The sequence below is a fragment of the Mesoplodon bidens genome (assembly GCF_964165515.1).
Source record: "Mesoplodon bidens genome assembly, chromosome: 10".
Lineage (NCBI taxonomy): Eukaryota > Metazoa > Chordata > Mammalia > Artiodactyla > Ziphiidae > Mesoplodon > Mesoplodon bidens.
Genome location: NC_138172.1, coordinates 608,325 through 626,702, shown reverse-complemented (window position 1 = coordinate 626,702; position 18,378 = coordinate 608,325). Strand labels below are relative to the sequence as shown.

General features: G+C 67.8%; 1 protein-coding gene across 1 annotated transcript in view; it reads right to left on the bottom strand.

Annotated features, from left to right (window-relative positions):
• The window catches only part of PLXNA1 (plexin A1), a 46,871-nt gene that overhangs the window by 26,403 nt on the left and 2,090 nt on the right, over positions 1-18,378 (bottom strand). The window contains exons 2-9 of the mRNA XM_081247195.1: positions 14,800-16,057; positions 12,884-13,066; positions 3,304-3,444; positions 2,503-2,603; positions 2,204-2,327; positions 1,967-2,120; positions 1,620-1,719; positions 354-468 (exon numbers count right to left, since the gene is read on the bottom strand). Coding sequence (XP_081103321.1) covers positions 354-468; positions 1,620-1,719; positions 1,967-2,120; positions 2,204-2,327; positions 2,503-2,603; positions 3,304-3,444; positions 12,884-13,066; positions 14,800-16,035 — 2,154 coding nt within the window. The 5' untranslated portion in view covers positions 16,036-16,057. The remainder of the gene's footprint in view (positions 1-353; positions 469-1,619; positions 1,720-1,966; positions 2,121-2,203; positions 2,328-2,502; positions 2,604-3,303; positions 3,445-12,883; positions 13,067-14,799; positions 16,058-18,378) is intronic.

The following is an 18,378-nucleotide window of genomic DNA, read 5'->3' as shown; positions in this document are numbered from 1 at the left end:
ACTGCTCCTGATACAGTCAGCGCCTTGCTCGGCTCCAAAACAGCTGCTACCTGATGGCTACTGACGACCACGCAGCCCTGCAAGCGACTCAAGGAGTGACCAGCCGCCTGCACCTCACCCAGCCAGACACGCTCCCAGCTAGCTCCTGGCGCACTGGGAGAATGGTCCCTGCCCCCATCGTCCCCGGACGTGCCCTGGGTCTGAGGTCCCCAAGCCAACACCACTGGCTGAGGTCCCCAGGCAGATACAGCCCCGGAGAGCGTCCCCCTATACATTCCAGCCAGCATCCCCACCGCCCCCAGGCGGCACCCAACGCCTCCACGCCTCCAAACCCAGCCCACAGGACGCCTTACCTCGGACACATTGACGCGGCCCTCCAGGAAGGCACAGTCGGCGGCGTTGTGTGTGCACACGTGGCGGTACTTGCACCAGTGGCAGGGGAAGGAGCCGCTGACGCAGGACAGGCAGCTGCAGGCAGAGGGCGGGTGGTGAGGCCGCAGCCTGGGCCCCCAACTCACTGCCGATCGTGGAGCCACCCCAGGGCCTTTGCACAGGCTGCTTGGCCTCACTCACGGCTCAGAGCTGGTCGGCTTCCGCCCGCGGGGCTCCCCTCCCTCCCCCCTCTACTGCCAGACGGTCCACCCCGGCGCCGGCCGACAGAGCCTCTCAGAGGGGCACACGTGTAGAGCCGGCGCCAGGCCATGCGTGACCATCAGCGCTGGAAACGCGTTACTGCATCTGAGGAGCATGTTTTAAAGTCCACCTTGTTCTAATGCTAAGATTGAAACGTAGGTGGTGAGTGGCGGCTGCAAGCCGGACGGCCGTGGGAGACATCACCACCCCGACCAGAAAGCAGGATCGCCTGGCAAGGGCCTGATTCGTTCCAACATGTCTCCAGGGCCTGGACGGGCTGCACAGCCCACACCTCACCTCACCATCCCTGGAGCTCCACATAACCCACTGCCCTGCCTCTACAGAGACCCTCGACCCCTCCAAGCCTCTGGAGCACAGCCCCTGCCCCAAAGATTCCAGCCCACCCAGCATGGGGAGGCTGGACCCCGGTGCCAGCAACACGCAGGCCCACGGTGGGCGCCCCCGAACAGCCAGGAGGGCGTCAGCCTGCAAGTCGGTCGACAAACGAAGACACGATTGAAAAATTAAGCTCCTCGGCTCCAGGCTGACCCCCTCCAGGCCCAGTGCTCTGGTCCCTGCGGGGCGCGCAGTGGGCCCTCAGCGATTCCTACTCCTCCTCTGAGGCTGGCATGCTTGCAGAAGACCAGAAGCCCGGGGAGAACACCCACACCCGGCTGTCCGTGCCCCAGGGGCTGCCCGACCCAGAGGGGACCCGGACCCCTCATGCCCCAGAGCGGCAGGTATCCAATGCCCAAGCCCCAGCTGGCCGTCCCCTGGCTGGACGATGCAACAACGCCCCCAGCTCCCTGCCTTGCTCTGGTGCCTGCGGCCCACTCCCCACACGTGGGGAATCAGCACACGTCACAACCCAGCTGCTGCTACCGCCACCCGGCCTTAGGCCTCCCCCTCGAGGCCCCTTCCTGGCTCCTGCGACCCGACCAATCGCTGCCCCGCGGGACTCTATGCAGGAGACCAGAGACACTCACGACTGGTGGACGCTGCAGTTGTAGAAGACGAAGTCCACGGACGCGAACTTCATGCCCGTCTCCTTGGACTTCAGGTAGAGCTTGACCACCCGCTGGTCTCCTGCACCAGCGGCACAGGCTGCGTCACCAGGGCCCCGGGGCCGCCGAACCCAGGAGCCCCGCGCAGAAAAAGGCCTCGCCGAGAACCGTCCCAACGGCCAAGGGCACCGCCCCCCACCCCGCAGCCCTGCAGTGCCTTCCCCTGATGCCCTCCGCGGTCACCACGGGACGCCCACCCACCGTCCCAGTGACCGTCCACCCCCGACAGGAGGCCCCTGCGCTGCCCAGGCTGGCCCACTCGGCCTCACCCTGGCCCCGTGTGATGGGCGCCACGTCCCGCGCAGAGGGGGAGTGGCAGTGAATCCGGCCATCCTCCAGGACGCCCTCGGACTCAGTGAAGTCCTCGAAGGAGCAGTTGACGCCGGCCGAGAGGTCGGGCACATTCCAGGCCTGCAGCACAAGCTGGGTGGCAGGGGGACAGGGTGACCGGCCCATCCCCCTATGCCCCCACGCTGCCCCATCCCGTCCCCAACGGCCGTGCTCACCGGAACCTGAAACGTGGTCACGGACACGTTGCGGGGCTGCACGGTCAGCTGTACGCACTGTAGCAGCTCCGCGGCGAAGCGCTGGGGCTCGGCCGCCCGCTCGCAGGCGTCCCGGCGGGAGCAGCTGCGGGCAGAGGCGTGAGGCGGGCTAGGGCGGGAGGCCAGCAGAGCCCCTGGCCCACCCTGCACCCCGTCCGGACCCGGTCTCCTGTCACTTGGCGGGTCACGGGACCCGGGACCCCAGGCTCCCAGTGAGGTCGTCGGGCCCCCTGCCACCCCCACGGCCTGTGTGGACTCACATGCTGTGCAAGACACACCAGCCACAGTGGGGGTCCCGTGACCCCAGACACAGCTCACACGACGTGTACTGCACACAGCTCTCCACGGGCACCCGAGTCACCTGGCAGGAGGGGCCTCGGCGTCAGGTCCTCTCGGGCCTGTCCGTCCCCCACACACCAGGGAGCCCCCGTCTCAGGCCCTCCTCCTGCTTCGTCTACCCAAGGGCCAGTCCTGGGTGACCCTGACCCAGCCAAGCCGGGCCAAGCAGACCGGGCCAGTCTCCAGGGAGCGAGTCGGTGCGGGCGACAGCTCTTGCCAGTCCCTCTCGCTCTGCTGCACCCCAAGCTTCCCAGGGGAGCCGTGGGCTCTCCAGCCCCAACCCTGAGCCCAGAGGCAGGGCGCCGCCCACCCCAACCTCGCCGGCTTGGCCCGAGACACAGAGCGACCGAGTTACCCAACAGCGGGAGGGGGCAAAGGGGAAGGGAGCCCCCAGGAGGGAAGGGAGGCCCGGCCCCACCTGCACCCCTCCGGCAGCCACGGGGTCACCAGGTGGAGAAGGGCAGAGGCTGGCTCCAAGCAGGCTGGACCAGAAACACGGTACGCGACCTTGACGAGCTGGCCAGGCCAGAGACCGGGAACTTGGGGGCCCCCACGGACACCCCGAAGCCCCCAACACCGCTTCCCTGAACACGCTGTCGCTGAGCATCTGCTCCCCTGGGTGTGTGGTCGTCCAGGGACCGCGGGCAGTTCCAAACCCCGCCAGGGCAGCCTGGAGGCCGGCTGGACAGTGAGGACCCCACCCAGCTCTCCGGGGCACCCACCTGCTTTTCCGTCATGGCGTACAGGTACCGGCGGTCGGGGCTGAGGACCAGGTCACGCAGGATGGGGCTGCCCTCTTGGGCCACCACGCTCTCGTAGGCCAGGGCCGGCCGGCCGCCGGGGTTCGCCAGGTCCACCAGCATCTGCGGCAGCGAGACCCACGCGACGTTGCCCCAGTGCCTTCCAGCCGCTGCCCACCCCCAGCCCAGGTGCGGGGTCGGGAGCGCCCCAAGCAACCCCCCAGCCCTTGAAGAATAAGGCCGAGGCCCCCCCAGCACGCCCAGGAGCCGGTGCAGGACTAGCTGAGGCCGGCAGGCTGGTCCCGGCCCAGCCCCTTCGCCGGGCGTGGGGGTCTCTGGGGTCCGGAGAAAACCACAGCCCTCCACCCACCAGCCGTCACGAGCTGCACAGCCACATCCAGGGTAGAGGCGGCAGGAGCCCGGGGCGGCCTTCCCTGGGGCCAGGCTGGGCGTCCCCATCGCTGGGGAAGGGCTATTTGTGCAGAGGGGAGGGGGCACAAGGGGCGGCAGGCCCGCGGGGGCGTCCAGGGCAACCGAGAAGAGAGACCAGGAACCTCCCAAGTGGGAGGCAGCGGGGGCCGGGTCCGAGATAGGGGACACCCCCAGCACGAAGGCGGGAGCGGGGGCGGACGTCGCGTGCATGAGGAAATACACAGTCTACGTCCCGAACACGCGGGGGCTCACTCAGCCAGCTCCCGCCCGCTGCGCGCCACGCTGCAAGTATTTTTAGTCGCTTTTACCAAACAAGCGTATTTAATTAACAGCGAGAGCCCGGGGGCTTTCCAGAGACGGGCCTCGTGGGGCGGCGGCTCAGCCCGCAGGCAGGCTCCCGGGGCCGCCGGTCCACCTCCACCTCGGCCCAGCGCCCCTCCTTGGCGCCTCACGCTGACTGGACAGGGCAGGGCAGGCCTGACCGGCCAGGCGAACGCCCCTGGCTCGGGCCAGCTCCACGGTGGCTGGGAGAGGGCGGCCGGCCGGGGAGGCCAGGGGGAAGGGGGAGGGGAGGGCCGCATTCCTGAGCGCCCGCGGCCACCCCCCCACTTCCGCTCAGCTGCCGCCCCGCCGGGCAGGCAGGCTTAAGTCAAACCAGACCCGGAAGAGCCGAGTCCGGGAGGGAGCCAGGACTGGGCCGGGAGGGAGGAGGGGGGCGGGGGGCGCGCAGCAGCCCAGCCTCAGGCCCCGCGGGTAGGGCCTGGAGGGGTGTGCTCGTCTAGCTGTCCATCCGCCACGCACCCAGCCTGCACCCTCCAACCCCAGAGCCTGCTGCTCTGCCCTCCCAGGGAGCTGACTGGGCCCTGGCCACGGAGGCCGGGAGGTTGGCCTCTGCACTCACACTGCCTGGGCCAAAGCCCTGCTCAGGCGCGTCCCGGCTGTGGGGCCTCTGCCTCAGGGTCCCCCACACACCCCGGGCAACGGGCGCCTCCCCCCACACCAGAGCCACTCCGGGGACTAAATGACCCAGCAGAGGGTGCCCGGGGGGCCAGGCCCCGAGACAACCCCCAAAACCCAAGGGCCAGCCACAGAGGTGCAGCCAGGCCAGGATGGACCACAGCCAGGGAGCAGAGGGCCGGACGGCCAGAGGGCAGCGCAGGGCAGGGCACCAGTGGGGACCCAGAGCTCCAGACTCATCTCAACACAAGTGGCCCAAACCAGGGTCCTTTACGCCTCTTCCCTGCAGGTGCCTCCACCTGCTGCAGCCCCCCTGGAGCCCAGACCTGACACTGCCGGCCCTTGGGACTCCTGGGACGACCACACCCCTGGCCCTTGTGCAGGGGGCGCTGAACTGGGACACTGCCAGGCCCCAGCCTCTCCCACCCAGACCCCCGGGGCCCTACCCCTCCCCGCTCAGGGCCGAGGGTGCAGGCTGGGGCATGGACATCGCCTCAGGGGTGCCGCCACCCCCCCGTAGGGGACAAGGGAGACAGTTCAGGGAAGGGGGGCACCCAGGGGAAGGCACAGTCCCCGGCAAGGTGGGAGGGCAGCCAGCCCGTCTCTGGAGTGTCTCCGCCCCCAGGCCCGCCAAGCGCCGCGACTCGACAGGTGGCTCCCGACAGCTGCGGCAGGAGTGTGTTCGTCCAGCTGTCCATCCGCCACGCACCCATCTACCACCCACCTGCCCTGCACTAGGCGGCCCCCAGCCCTTAAACTCGCAAGGCTCCCGTTTCCAGAGGGCACAGAGCAAGGGGGGGCCGGGGAGGCACGGCCCACAGGCCAGTGGGTGGACATGCCCCATTCTGTGCGTCGTGCAGCCCCGTCCAGGCTCCGCAGGAGCCCCGCACGCACACGTGACAGACGGGCTTTCGGCCAGTACTCGGGACACACCTGTCGCAGAGCCTGGTTTTCAGGCTGCAGGGCCCAGGCAGCACCGAGGTAAATGAAGGCCCACAAGGACCTGCCAGAGAAACCCCGGGCTCCAGACCGCCCGCTGCAGCTGGGGACACAGAGTCTGCTCCAAAAGTGGGAGGAGGGATGCGGCAGGCCACCAGGAGGGCACTCCGGGGAGAAGGGGCGTGCAGGGTGGGTACGGGGCCCAGCAGCTGGCAGGACAGCGGGACACACACCACTGGCAGGGTGCGTGCTGACGCCACACCCCTGCCCACAGCTGTCACTCGAGGACCACCCCCCTGGGGCGGCGCACCCCCCTGGGGCGGCGCACCCCGGGCAGCTGGGCCTGCAGAGCACGCAGGAGACTCCTCGTCCCCTGGTGAGCTCCCTGACCTCCAGCTGTCACCTCTGTGCTCCGCAAACCTTCCCCTGACGACCACCAGAACTCTCCGCTACCAGCTGAGAGCCCTCCTTCCCCAAACCCAGCTCGGGCCCTCTGGCTTGAGCGGAGCCGGCCAGCTGCCCTGGCACGCCTGCCGGGCTGCACCACGCCCAGAAAGCCACCCAGCCCAGCTCTGACCCAGACCCTCAGACCCTGCTCGCTTCTCCACCGGGGTCGTCCCTATCCCTCTGTACAAGGGGGAGTCCCCTGGATTCTGAGCTGAGGCACAAGGGCCGTCAGTGCCCCCATGAAGGGTTTGGGCCCCAGCAGCCTCTGGGAGCCAGGCAAGGCACTGACCATGGGCTGTGCACCTACTGCCACCACGGGCCCACCGCACCCCACAGACAGGCCAGGGAATGGGTTCACCTCGGCATCCCCAGGCCAGCAGGACCCTGGGGCCCAGGTCCCAACAGACAGGAAGTCCTGCACAGGGCCAAGGGGAGGGGGCCCCTGGCCCTGGAGGCCCCAGCCCTAGGCTGGGCCAGCTGGCTGACCCATACCCATCACCGCGAAGCCCTGGCCAACGGCTGTGGGCAGGCAGCTGATGGCCTGGCCAGGTCAGCTGTCTGTCCAGCCCAGAGCCAACAAAGGGTCCATTCTCTGGGCCGAGGGCGGGTGTGGGCACCAGGGAGGATGTCTGGGCCTTCCAGGCTGCATGCCAAGGCCGGCACGCGCCCTAGCCCCCGGAGGCAGGGGGCTGCCCAGCTTGGCCCCTACCGGAAAGGGCAAGTTCCCTGTCCCGCCCACCCCAAGACAGCAGCCCCCGTGTCTATCTGCAAAGTGGGGCTGCCCTGGCTGAGTGAGACTCCTGGTCTCCGGACGGGGATGTGGGTAGGAGAAGGACAGGCCGTTGGGTGGGGGGACAGGCAGAGAACGGGCAGCGGCCAGCAGGCCACCACAGTGCTGGGACTTCACGGGCACCCCCTCCTCCTGTAGATGCAGCGGCCAAACCTGTTCCCAGCCCCCAGGAGGCAGGGTGGTCCAGGGAGGGGCTACAAGGGATGGGAGCCCCTGCCACCCCTTCCTTCCCGGACAGGGCTGAGGCCGCCCGATGGGCCCAGCTCCCAGACCCCTCCCCACCCCCTCACAGGCCACCACAGCATCCCCCCTTCTCTGACTGGGGGCAGGTTCCAGGCCCCTTCCTGGGTCCGTTCTCAGAAAGGCCAGGAGAAATTTGATACTAGAAAAGCAATTAGCAATTTCCTCTTGGCAGTAATTAGGTAATTAAAACACGATTTACAGGAGGTCTGACGGTTGTAATTGGGCCAGATACACCTGGTAAGGTTGGGGCGTGGGGGCCCAGAAATCTCACCCTTTCTATTCTCAACCCTCAACACGTAGACAGGAGAGCAGCGACCAACCAACGTAAGCCGTGGTCCTCCCTGACCCTCGGTTTCCTCATTTGCCCACAGACACCCCACTCACAGAACGGTCAGAATTAAGAAACTCACAGCTCCTAGAAGCGGAGAGGCCAGCCTAACCGGGGGCTGCTTGGAGGTGGGCCCCCAAGGCTGAGCCCTGCCAGGGGAATCTGTCCCCCGCTTATGGAGGCTGCGGAGAGTTGGACCAGGAGGCGGCAGCGATCGTACAGCCTTCCACCACCCAGCAGTGACACGCCAGGGCGCCACCGCGGCTTGAGACTCAAGTGGCGCCAAGGCCGGCCACGGATGCCGCAGCAGGCAGCAGTGACCACCCGGCCAGATGTCCTTGTCTCAAACCCGAGACCCACCTATCCCCTCCACCCCACCTGCACCAGCAGTTGACGCAGCTCCTCCGCTTTCCCAAAATAACCAGTGCCCTCCAGCTCCGTCCCCAGGCCTGACCTCTGCAGCCTCTGATGACCATCGCAGGGTCACCAGTGATGTGTCCACCACACACAGAATAAGCCCCCAACCCCCTCCAGCACTGCTCTGTCCCCAGTAGTGCTAGGGCACCTCCGAGCTGTGCCCTACTGTCCCCCCACCCAGAACACCTTTCCCGCGCACTGCACAGCTCCTTGGCCTGTGCTGGCCTCCGTACCCATCTCCTGGGCTGCCAGGGACGCCCACTCCCCACTGCAGATGGGTCCTGGAGGGCAGAGCCCTGTCTGCCCAGGGGGCAGGGGTCCTGCACTTTGTGGGCGGTAACCTTGGGCCCTGTGAGGCCACGCCCACCAGGCTGGCCCTGAGCCTGGGCACTCGGGGGACCGGGCACAGGAAGGCCACGGCCAGCCTGCACCCGAGGGCTTCATTCTTTCCAAAGGTGCCCCGGTGCTGATGCTGGGCCTAAGCCTGACCAGCCAGACCCCTCAGGGAGGTGGACCTGGGGCAAGACCCCTGTGGGCAACCCCGCTGGCCGCCACTGCATGTGCCCTGGCTCTGGGGTGAGGGGTGAGGTGGGTCAGACAGACTCACAGGGTGACCAACAGGTCCCTGTGCCCGCTGGCTCAGTCCGCCGCAGCCAGCCACCCTCGAGAGCCAGAGACCACATCACGTCCCCCAGGACACAGCAACATCGCGGGGCACCGTGCGACGCCACCCGCAGATTCCAGGGACCCCCGCCCTGGGTGGGCAGGGGCAGTGCACCCACGGAGCCCCACGGGCACAGCAGCTGAGACACACAGGAAGCAGGCGGCTGAAGCCCCTCCACTCCCCACCGACAACTCCTCGGGCCGGGAGCACCGCAGGGACCCAAAATCCGTCCACGAGCAGGGTTGCGTGAGGACCGCTGACCCACCCGCCGCCGGGTGCTGGAAACAGCAACACAGACAGAAACAACGTCATGTCCGCCCGGAAGGAGGGGACGCCGTCACGAGTGTCTGGAGCACAGACGCCCCCACGGCACAGGACTGACTGCACAGCACAGGTGAGTCTCGCAGGGTGCTGAGCGGAGGAAGACGGACGACGTGCCCGGGGACTTGGGCCACAGCCAGGCCCAGGGACGGGTGGTCAGGCCTTGAGGGGACCCATGGGAAGGGCAGTGCCCGAGCAGGCGCCCACCGTGCCCTCCTGTGACACCTCCCGGGCCGGGCGCCTTCCTGAGGGCGAGTAACCTTCAGAGTGGATGCTGGAAATGAACGTGTCCTCCACACTCACGAGACGAGCCCCACGGGGGTGCAGGCAGCAGGCCGGGGATGGGGCCCAGCCAGGCCCTGCCAGCATCTCTCAAGAGATCAGCGTCCCCAGCGCCACGGGGCCTCCCCCACCCACCTCCCACACAAGCCTGGGCTTTGGGGAGTAGGGGTCTCCACGGATGCACCAAGCAGGAGGTCGGCCCAGGATGGGGGCGCGGAGCAGGGACCCTGCAGACAGGCCGCCCTGACTGCCCTGACGCAGAGACCTACCCACAGCCACTCGACTTCCAGGGCTTCTGAGTTTCAGAATCCTCGGGCGGGGGGGAGGAGGGGAGTGCGTGAAGGGAGGGGCTGCCATCTTTCAGAGGCAGCTTCTAAAGACCAAGACCTCTGGAGGGTAAGGGACGCTCCTCTCCTGGCAACCCAGGCCCAGAGCGCTGCACTGGGCAGCACGCGGAGCACTGGTGCCCGAGGGGCCGGTGGCCAGGCCAGCCCAGCCCAGGCCCGCTCTGGGGACAGAGCAGTGCGACCGCAGCCCGTGGCCTCTCCTCCCTACGGGATCGCCGCACAGGCAGCAGCGTGAACCCACTGGTGGGCCCAGCCTGGGAGTCCAGCTGTGCGGCCCGGGGCCCAGCCCGAGGCCCGGTGCCCCGTGGGCCCGTGATGCACCCCCGCCGCTCAGGCTGGCCCACGATGCTTTCTTAAAATGTAGATTAGCAGCCAACACTTAACAATAAAGAGACGTCACACAAAACACAGATTTTCAGGTTCTCTCAGAAAACCGGCTACTCAGGGGGACGTGGCCATATTCCTGCCTGGTATGGCCACCAAGCGGCAGGGCCAGCAGTGTCCCCAGCACAGTCCAGCCCTGCAGCAGTGGCAGGACAACTGCCCTCACCAGGCCCACGCTGCCAGCTGGGGAGTCGCAGGGCAGGCACCCCTGGCAGGAGTCCACAGACTGTTCTCCAACCCCCTACTCCCCCGCGGGCACCCAAGGACCTGGAGGCCACCAGGCAGGGGAGGCGCAGGAGGGGACAGGCAGGGCGGAGGTCTGGGGGTGTCAGCACAGGAAGATGACGGCCTCTGTTGGGGTTGGAGGGGCAGGTGGCGGGCAGGGCCTCTGGGGAAAGGCAGCGGACTCAGGGGGCACCCCAGCCAGCCCTCGGCGGCTCAAGTTGGCAGCTCTTAAATTAATCAGCTACAATTTTACACAACACCGTTTGGAGATGGCCCAAAGCCAGCCACATCCCTAGGGCTGCCCAGTCGCTTTTTAAAGCCCGGCCGGGAAAGACCGGACATGGGGAGGATGGGGTGTGTCAGCGCAGCGAGCCTGTCCCTGGGTGCAAGCGAGCCCTCGGGCCCAGGCTCCCGCTCGGGGCAGACAAAGGACACGAGACAGGGAGCCAAGGCTCGCGGCTCACGTGGTGGGGCCAGGCCCCGGCAGGAAGGGCCTGGATTTAAACCCCGGAGACAGAGCCGAGGGCCCAGCCCGCCCCAGGCCCGGAGGAGACAGCCAGGCAGGCCAGCAGGGAGGGGGCACCGTGCCGGCTGGAGCGCCCCCTGCCCTGGCTCCGGCCCCTGGACCACGGCCGCACCCACCCCCGGGCTGGGTCAGGATGACACGAGAGGGACGAGGCAGGGGCTGGAATTCTGCTGCCGAAGGCCAGGCCCGGCCGGGGGGACGCAGGCGCCAACAGGGAACAGTGGCCTTCAAGCGGGCCAAGGCCAGAGGCCTTGCCTGGGGATCTCAGGAGGTCCAGAAACCGGTGGGCCGAGGGGAAGGGAGCCCAGGCCTAGGAGCAGAGAGGGGACACCCCTCCCCCCGGCCCTCACACTGCCCCAGGCCCCAGCGCGGGACAGGGAGGCCCAAAGAGAAGAGAACTGGGCCACCCACGAGACCTGGTCCCCGGGCTGCAGGCCGTCCCCCGCCCCACGGGACAGGGGCGCGCAGGGAGGAGGGGTGCAGGGGGCCGGTCTGGGGGCGAGGGGGCACAGCCTCAAGCCCGCGCCGCCCCTGGGCGTGGCCGACCCCACACACTCGAAAAAGGGCGCCGTCCACTCACGCGGTGTGTGGTGCCCAGCTGGATGCACCAGGGTGGATGGTGCCCTGGTAGGCAGGTGCGGGGAGGTGCAGAGGGGCGAGGGGACCTCAGCTGTGGCTTCCTCACTCCCGAAGCAGCCTCTTCTCACAGGAGGGCCCAGGCCACCCCCGTGGTCCACTCTCGGGGGCTCAGTTTCCCCTCGGTGGGACTGGGGCAGGGAGCAGGACCGGCAGGCAGCAGAGGGAGGCTGCGCTGGACTCACGCCTTCCCCCAGCCTCACAGGGTGGCTGGCTACCGTGGGACAAGACGGTGCCTGGCCAGCTGCCCGCCAGCCCACCAGCCATCAAGAGGGCCCCTCCCAGCCTCTGGAGTCCGGCCTGCAGCTGGGTGACAGGCTCTAGGGCCCCGCAGGAAGGTCTCCAAGTGTTTCGCCTGCAGCCAAACCCCACGGGGGCTCTTGCTGCAGTGGGGCAGGCCACGCCAGGCCCCACCAGGCACAGCCCACCAGCGCACACCCACGGGGGTCCACGGTCCCTCTCCTCTGATCCCCCAGCCCTGGGGCAGCAGCAGCGAGCTGTGAGCTGGGTGAGGCCCCACCCCTAGGAAGGGAGAGTGACCTTCACCCAGGGCGCAGGCAGGATCTGACACCAGGGCCAGGACGGGAGGCACAAGGGCTGGCCCGGAGGGTGGCAGGGGCCCGAGCTGGGCTGCCACCACCCCAGTGGCCCCCAAGCCCTGTGAGCAGAACTCCGCAGCACCCGGCCCGGGGGGCCCTCGGTCAGCACAGTCTCCACTGCCCAAAGCCCTTGCTTCAGGCTTATTTCACAGATGGGAAAGCTGAGGCTGGGGGCAGGGCCCTTCCCAGAGGCCACAGAGCCAGCCGGCGCTGGGACATGATTCCCAGGACACCCAGCATAGCATGGACAGGAGACACCCCACCCGGCACGCTCTGGGAGCAGGCAAGGCTCTGGCTGGCCCCGGGCCCAGGCCCCACCCCCGGGCGCACGCCGGCTGGGGAGCTGTGTCAGCAGCGGCCTCCGCACGGCTGTTATTTCATGCACCAGGCCCCGCCCCTGAGCTGATCCTCGGGGCTCCCAGGCACCCCCTCCCCGCTGTGCCCCAGAAACTTCCTCCACAGCAGGCCGGCCCTCCCCCGGCCTGGTCCCCACCCACCCACCAGGCCGCAGCGGAGCCGTGGGGGGCTGCTGCCCCAGGAAGCCCGCCCCTGCCCAGCTCAGCACCGGCTCCGCTCAGCCCAGCACCTGCCGGCGGGGACGGAGACCTGGAAGCACGGGACCGGCCCCGTCCCGGGGGCCCACGGAGGGGCCCAGGAGCTGACCTCCACTCCAGAGCACCCCAACACTGGCGCCCCGGTGGGGGCGGGGGCCCCCCTTGCCCTGCCGTCTCCCTGCAGGGCAGAGTGCTGTCTCGGCAGACACCGGAGCCGGGAGGAGAGGGGGCCCCACAGGCCTGCCCCGCCCCCGCCGCCCACACCCGTGGGGAGCGAGGCCAGCAGCTCCGGCGTCACCAGGCCCCCACGCCCAGCCAGGGCCTCGGGCTGGACGTGGAAGCAGCCCACAGGGAGCGCGAGGGGACAGAGGCAGGCGCTCAGGCCCGGCCCCATGAGCCCCTGGAGGTCCCCGCCCCCTATCCACCGGCACACAGAGCGAGGCAGCTCGCGCTCTGCCGGCCCAGGCTGACCTTGCGGATGCGGCCACTGCGCGTGCCCACGAACACCACGGTGCGGCCCCGGTAGTCGTAGGCGGCCACGGCGGTCAGGCCGTCGTCCTTGTCCACGAAAAGGGGTGTCCCCTCGATGGTGACCGTGCCGCCCAGCGGCTGGTTGAAGTCCTGCCCGCAGAAGTCGTCGTCGATCTGGAGGGGCTGCGGGAGCAGGGGAGGGTCGGGGGTGAGGCCAGGCACCTTGAGCCCTGGGGGGCGGCACGGCCAGCACCGGCTGGCTCCCCTCACCAGGCTGGGACAGGGGCTCAGGGGCCGCTCCCCAAGGCCTGCACAGGCCACACGTGGGGCAGCGGCCTGGGGGCAGCCTGTACAGACCTGGGTGGGTGGGGGGGGTCAGGGATTCCTGGACCCACTTGACAGATGGGGAAACTGAGGACCTGGAAGCCACTCGAGGCCCAGGAGCAGGTGCCGAGGGTGGGCACCTTTCACACCCACCAGGCACAGGCCCTGCATCCACTGCTGAGGGGGGAACAGGCAAGACACAGCCTTGGGTGTGGGCAGGGAGGGGCCAGGCCTGCTGCACAGTGAGGCCGCACAGGCGGTGGCCAGGGACTGGTGGGGCACTAGGACAGCTTATTCAAGACAGGACACAGCGTTACACCAAAAAGGCAAAGAGAGGGGCCGGCTGAGAGGAGATGGCTACGGTCAGAGAGGAAACAATCGATAGCATGAGGTTCCGGAGAAGGGCCTGGGAGGGCAGGGCAGACGCCGGGGGCAGGGGGAGGGGGTCTGGGCGGCTCCCCTGCAGCAGGCTGGGGGTCTGAGGTTTGCAGTGCACGAGGTCACCAATGCAGAAGGAGCACGGGAGGCGGGGTCAGGGCTGGGCCGGGGGAAGAGGGGCCAGTGAAGTTGCGGGGGGCAGTGGGGACCATGCCCAGGCAGGGGGGACCAGCCATGGCACAGGGCATGCAGAGCACACAGCGATCTCGGCAAGCGCTGGCACCCCGAGCCTCGGTCTCTCCACCTGTACAATGGAAACCAAACACCTTCTTCGAGAGGCCAAGGGGAGGATGGGCGATGCATCAGCCTTGTGCACCTGAGGCCGAGGTCTGGAGGGCAGCCCTGCTACGATGGGGCCCCGCCACACACAGCAACAGATGTGAGAAAGAAGGGCCAATCCCCCCTGCTCTGAAGACAAACCAGGACGGAAATGGGAAAACTGAGGCCAGAGCGGGGCCGGGCTTTCCCTAGGCCACCAGCATGTCCCGGGCAGCAGCATCAGAGGGTCCAAGGCCTGGCACTGGAGGTCCTCTACCCAGTGACCCTGAACAAGTCCGTTACCCTCTCTGAGCCTGGGATCTTACTCAGAGAAACAATGGGCCCTACTGCCTGGGGGTGTGCAAGAGACACTCCCCAAAAAGCAGCTGGCCCCTAGAGGACCCCGTCAGGGCCTAGAGATGGGACTGCCGGCTACTGAGCACCCAGCCCCCGGGCATTCAGGCCGCTCCCAGGTCAAGTGCACGGCCAGGTGCCCAGGGCAAGAGTCAAAAGAGCCTATCAACAGGACCCAGAAGGAAGACAGTGTCTGGTGTCCACCTGACCCTGGTCTGGCCCCAGCTCGCCCCTTACTGGCCGGGTACCCTGGGCAAGTCACCCCACCCCTGGGCAACCTTGTCTCTGAAATGGAGACAAGATGGGGCCCGCAAGCACCCAGAACAGCACCAGGCGCGTGGTCAGAGGAGCTCCGTCCAATGGCCACGGGGGCTCGTGGACTCGTGGACACGGTCACGTCACCCCGCCTTCTAATGGGCAGGACAGCCGCAGCCCAGGTGCAGCCCCGACCCTGGGAGACGGGCCAAGAGCGGCCCCCTGCGCAGGCTGAGCGCCACGCACCGAGCGGTCGGTGCCTCGCTCTGGGATGGCGGGCTGCTCACCGAGTTGATGCAGCCCAGCTCCTTGTTGAGCAGCCAGGGCAGCGACAGCTTGCCCTCGCCGCGGTAGCAGGACTGGATGCGCTCCTTGATCTTTTCCTTGATGGCCCTGAGGGTGAACAGGCACAGCACCGACTCCCGGGGCGGCTTCACGCGGTTCTTCTGGCCCTGGGCAAACACGGTGAACAGCACATCCTCGTCCTCGGCCAGGCCCAGCTGGCGGGCCAGGGCGCGGCCAGGCCGGCTCAGGTAGGCGTCCTGCACCAGGCGGTACTCCACGCCCGCCTGCTCGCAGCCGATGGGGAACTCGACGTAGGAGTAGAACTTGGGGTCGTCCACGCACAGCCGCACGATCTTGGACGTGAAGAAGTGCTCGCCGGCGGCGTCGGGCGAGGTCAGCTGCGTGTCCAGCTGCAGGGTGAGGTAGTAGACGAAGTGTTCGCTGCGGAAGCTGTAGACGTAGTAGATGTCGAAGGCCGGGAACTTGGACAGCGTGTCCGAGGGGATCTTCAGCTGCGAGGACACGAACTCGTCCTGGTACACAAAGCCGAACATCTCGGCGTCCTCCTCGTCGGCCATGAGGCGGCGGCTGGACAGCGTGGGGAAGTACTCGGACTTGCCGTCGATGGGCGTGCCCACGAAGAGCTTGGCCTGCGCCTGCCCAGGAGCCCCGGCGATCAGCACGCCCGCCATGCTGCCCGCCTCGCGCACGCCCGACAGGTAGTGCTCCTTGCGGTGGTGCGGCTCGCCCAGCTTGAAGAGGTCGTCCAGCCGCAGGAACTGGCAGATGCCCTGTGAGGCGCTGCCGCAGGCCAGCAGGCGGTTGGCGGCCTGGTCCAGCAGCAGCAGCTTATTGACGTTGTCGGTGCTGCCCAAGCCGTGCGGGCAGGACTGCACGCTGGGCGGAGGGTAGCACTTCTCATTGTCCTCCACGGGGCCCGTCACATGCGCCCGCAGCAGCGTCAGGTTCCCCGACAGCTTGTAGATGCGGTTCACGGCGCCCACGTACACCTCGCCCGTCTGCTCGTGGACCACCAGGTGGGTGAGGGCCCAGTCACTGGCCGTGAAGGTGCGGAAAGGGGGCTGTGGACCCCCGCCCGCCCGGGGCGCGGCCCCCAGCAGCAGCAGCAGCAGCAGCAGTAGCAGTGGCGGCGGCAGCGCCCGTGGGCTCAGATGTGGCAGAAGCATGACGGGCTGCGGCCTCGGGCTGCGGCGCTCAGGTCCTGCAGGGATGCGCATCACGGGGCCGGGAGCCTCAGCCCTGTGGGGAGAACCGGGGCAAAGCGTGTGAGCACCAGCAACCCTCACGTGCCCACACGCACACGTGCCGTCACCGAGCTCCAGGTGCCCGTCCTCCCCTGGGACGTCCCACTTCTGGAGCGTGACCTAACCTTCCAGGAAAAGCCCAAGGTGCAGGAAGCGCACCTCCCCGCCTGGAAGCCTGCAAGCAGCTAAACCAAGCCTAGGACCTGCGGGCAGCACGGGCCACACACGCTCCATCACTGCCTGGGCCACCGTGGCCGGGTGGAGGCGAAAAATGAACCCAGAACAAGAAGGCGGGTGACAAGGGTTCAGGGTCTAGATCGGGAGGCCCACTGACACCCAAACCTGGAGGCCATCACCCCGACTCAAGCCTCCCCACGCCTTAGGGAGCAAGACCCCCAGCTCCAAGCTCCCAAGGTGGGCGACCACCTCTCTGCCCGAGGCCCTGGGCAGTCCTACTCTCAGGGAGACAAGGACGCTCGGGCGGGGCCGGCAGAAGGCGGGCCAGTCACAGTGACCCCAGGGCCGCTCCCTGCTGACCCTGGCCCAGCCCCCAGCCTTGCACCTCCCACCCATCATCCCCACCCCCAGCCCACCGGTGCCCCCACCCCGTGCGTGAGGCCCCTGAATCCTGCCCTGTTCCCACTTCCTCTGGGAAAGTCTCAGCTCCCCGCAGCCTGGAAGTTGGCAGTCGGGCACCAGGTTAAACCTAGACCCTGTTGCTCTGCAGCCACATGGCCCCAGTGGGGGTCACTCCTCTTTGCCAGCCTCGGTCTCCCCATCCGTGCCATGGCAATGACAACAGCTCCTCTCCCAGATGAGGTGGGGGGCCCTCTCAGGGCCAGCAGGGGTCCCGCCCTGGCTCTGCTGGTCACACCCCCAGACGTGCGTGCTGGGGCCTCACCCCACTCCTGGATGGAAACTGACCACAGCAACGCTGGGTCCCCACTGCAGGCAGGCATGGGCGCGTGTGGCACACACTCTCTGCCCCCAGACAACGCCTCTCGTTTTACAGGTGGGGAAGCCGAGGCCCAAAGGATAGGTGCCTTCTGCCAAGTCCAGGCTGGGAACTGGCCCCAGGGCCTGTGGGTCTCTGGGCCCCCACGTCTGCCCCTGCAGCACAGGGCTCCTCTGGCCTCCTGCCCCTCTCCCGGGTGCTCTTCCCTCCCTGCCCACAGCCCCCCCACCTGCTGGCCGAAGGCAGCAGCCGCTCCCTCTCAGCCACCCAGTTTAATTTGTGGCATGGCGCCTGCTAACCATTTCATTACGTATTGTTCCCAGATGCGCTCCCCACCAGAGTGGCAGTTCCACGAAAGCAGGGCCTGGCTCTGTGGTTTCCCACTGAACCCCGGAGGCCGGCCCAGGACCCAGCACTTGTGAACGAAACAGTGAACGACCGGGTCCCGCAGAGCAGGACCCGCTCCCTCCCCGGGTTCTCACTCCCCACCCACCCGCTGCCACTGAAAACCCACACCTCCACTCAGGTGGTGGGGAGGGGGATGCTGAGGCTTAGGAAATAAGGGCCTTTGGCCAGGACCCCGCAGTAAGGGGACAGGGCTGTGCTGCCTGCAGGGCACCCCCCCAACACAGGCTGTCAGCTGCCTTCCTGCAGATCTCCGCCCAGACAACCCAGGAACTATGGCCGCCAGGGACCTTGCAGGCAGCCCCCCGCCCACAGCTCAGGAGCCCAGGGCAGACCTGGTGGCTCCTCGGGGTGGCGGTGGGGCCTGGGCTGACAGCCTGGGAACTCCAAAGAAAACATGAATCACTCACCGTTTATCAGTTCAAAGAACGCCTGCAATTACCAGAGGCTGGGCTCTCCCCTCCTCTGGGATAATTATACATGTCTTGACGCAACTACGGACCCTACTTTTTATATTAAACAGGAGGAACCCAGCTGAAAAAGCGCCATCCAAACTCCAGCCTGGCTGGGGCCCTGCCGCCCCTCCCCCAGCAGAGCTGCCCGAAAGGACCAGCCAGAGGCACGGGGCTGCAGCCAGGAAAGGGGGACCCAGGCCTGGGGCTGAGTCCTCGTGACCACCACCTCACAGGGGCCACTGAAGACTTCGGGTGACTTCCCCTACCCAAGAGGGACGGGCCCGCGGCTCGGATACACCCAAGGTCACCCAGCTAGTTCTGAGCACTCCTACAGAGACCTGGACTCCCACAGGCCTCGGGTCTGCCCAGGAGGAAAATGCATTCATTCCATGCTGGGCTGGGGGAGGGGAGCACCAACAGATGCACGCTCCGGGCTGGGGGGTGGGGTGGGGGGGGTGGAGCAGCACCAGCGCTGGGGTCTGGGGAGGCCCTTCCACCTGC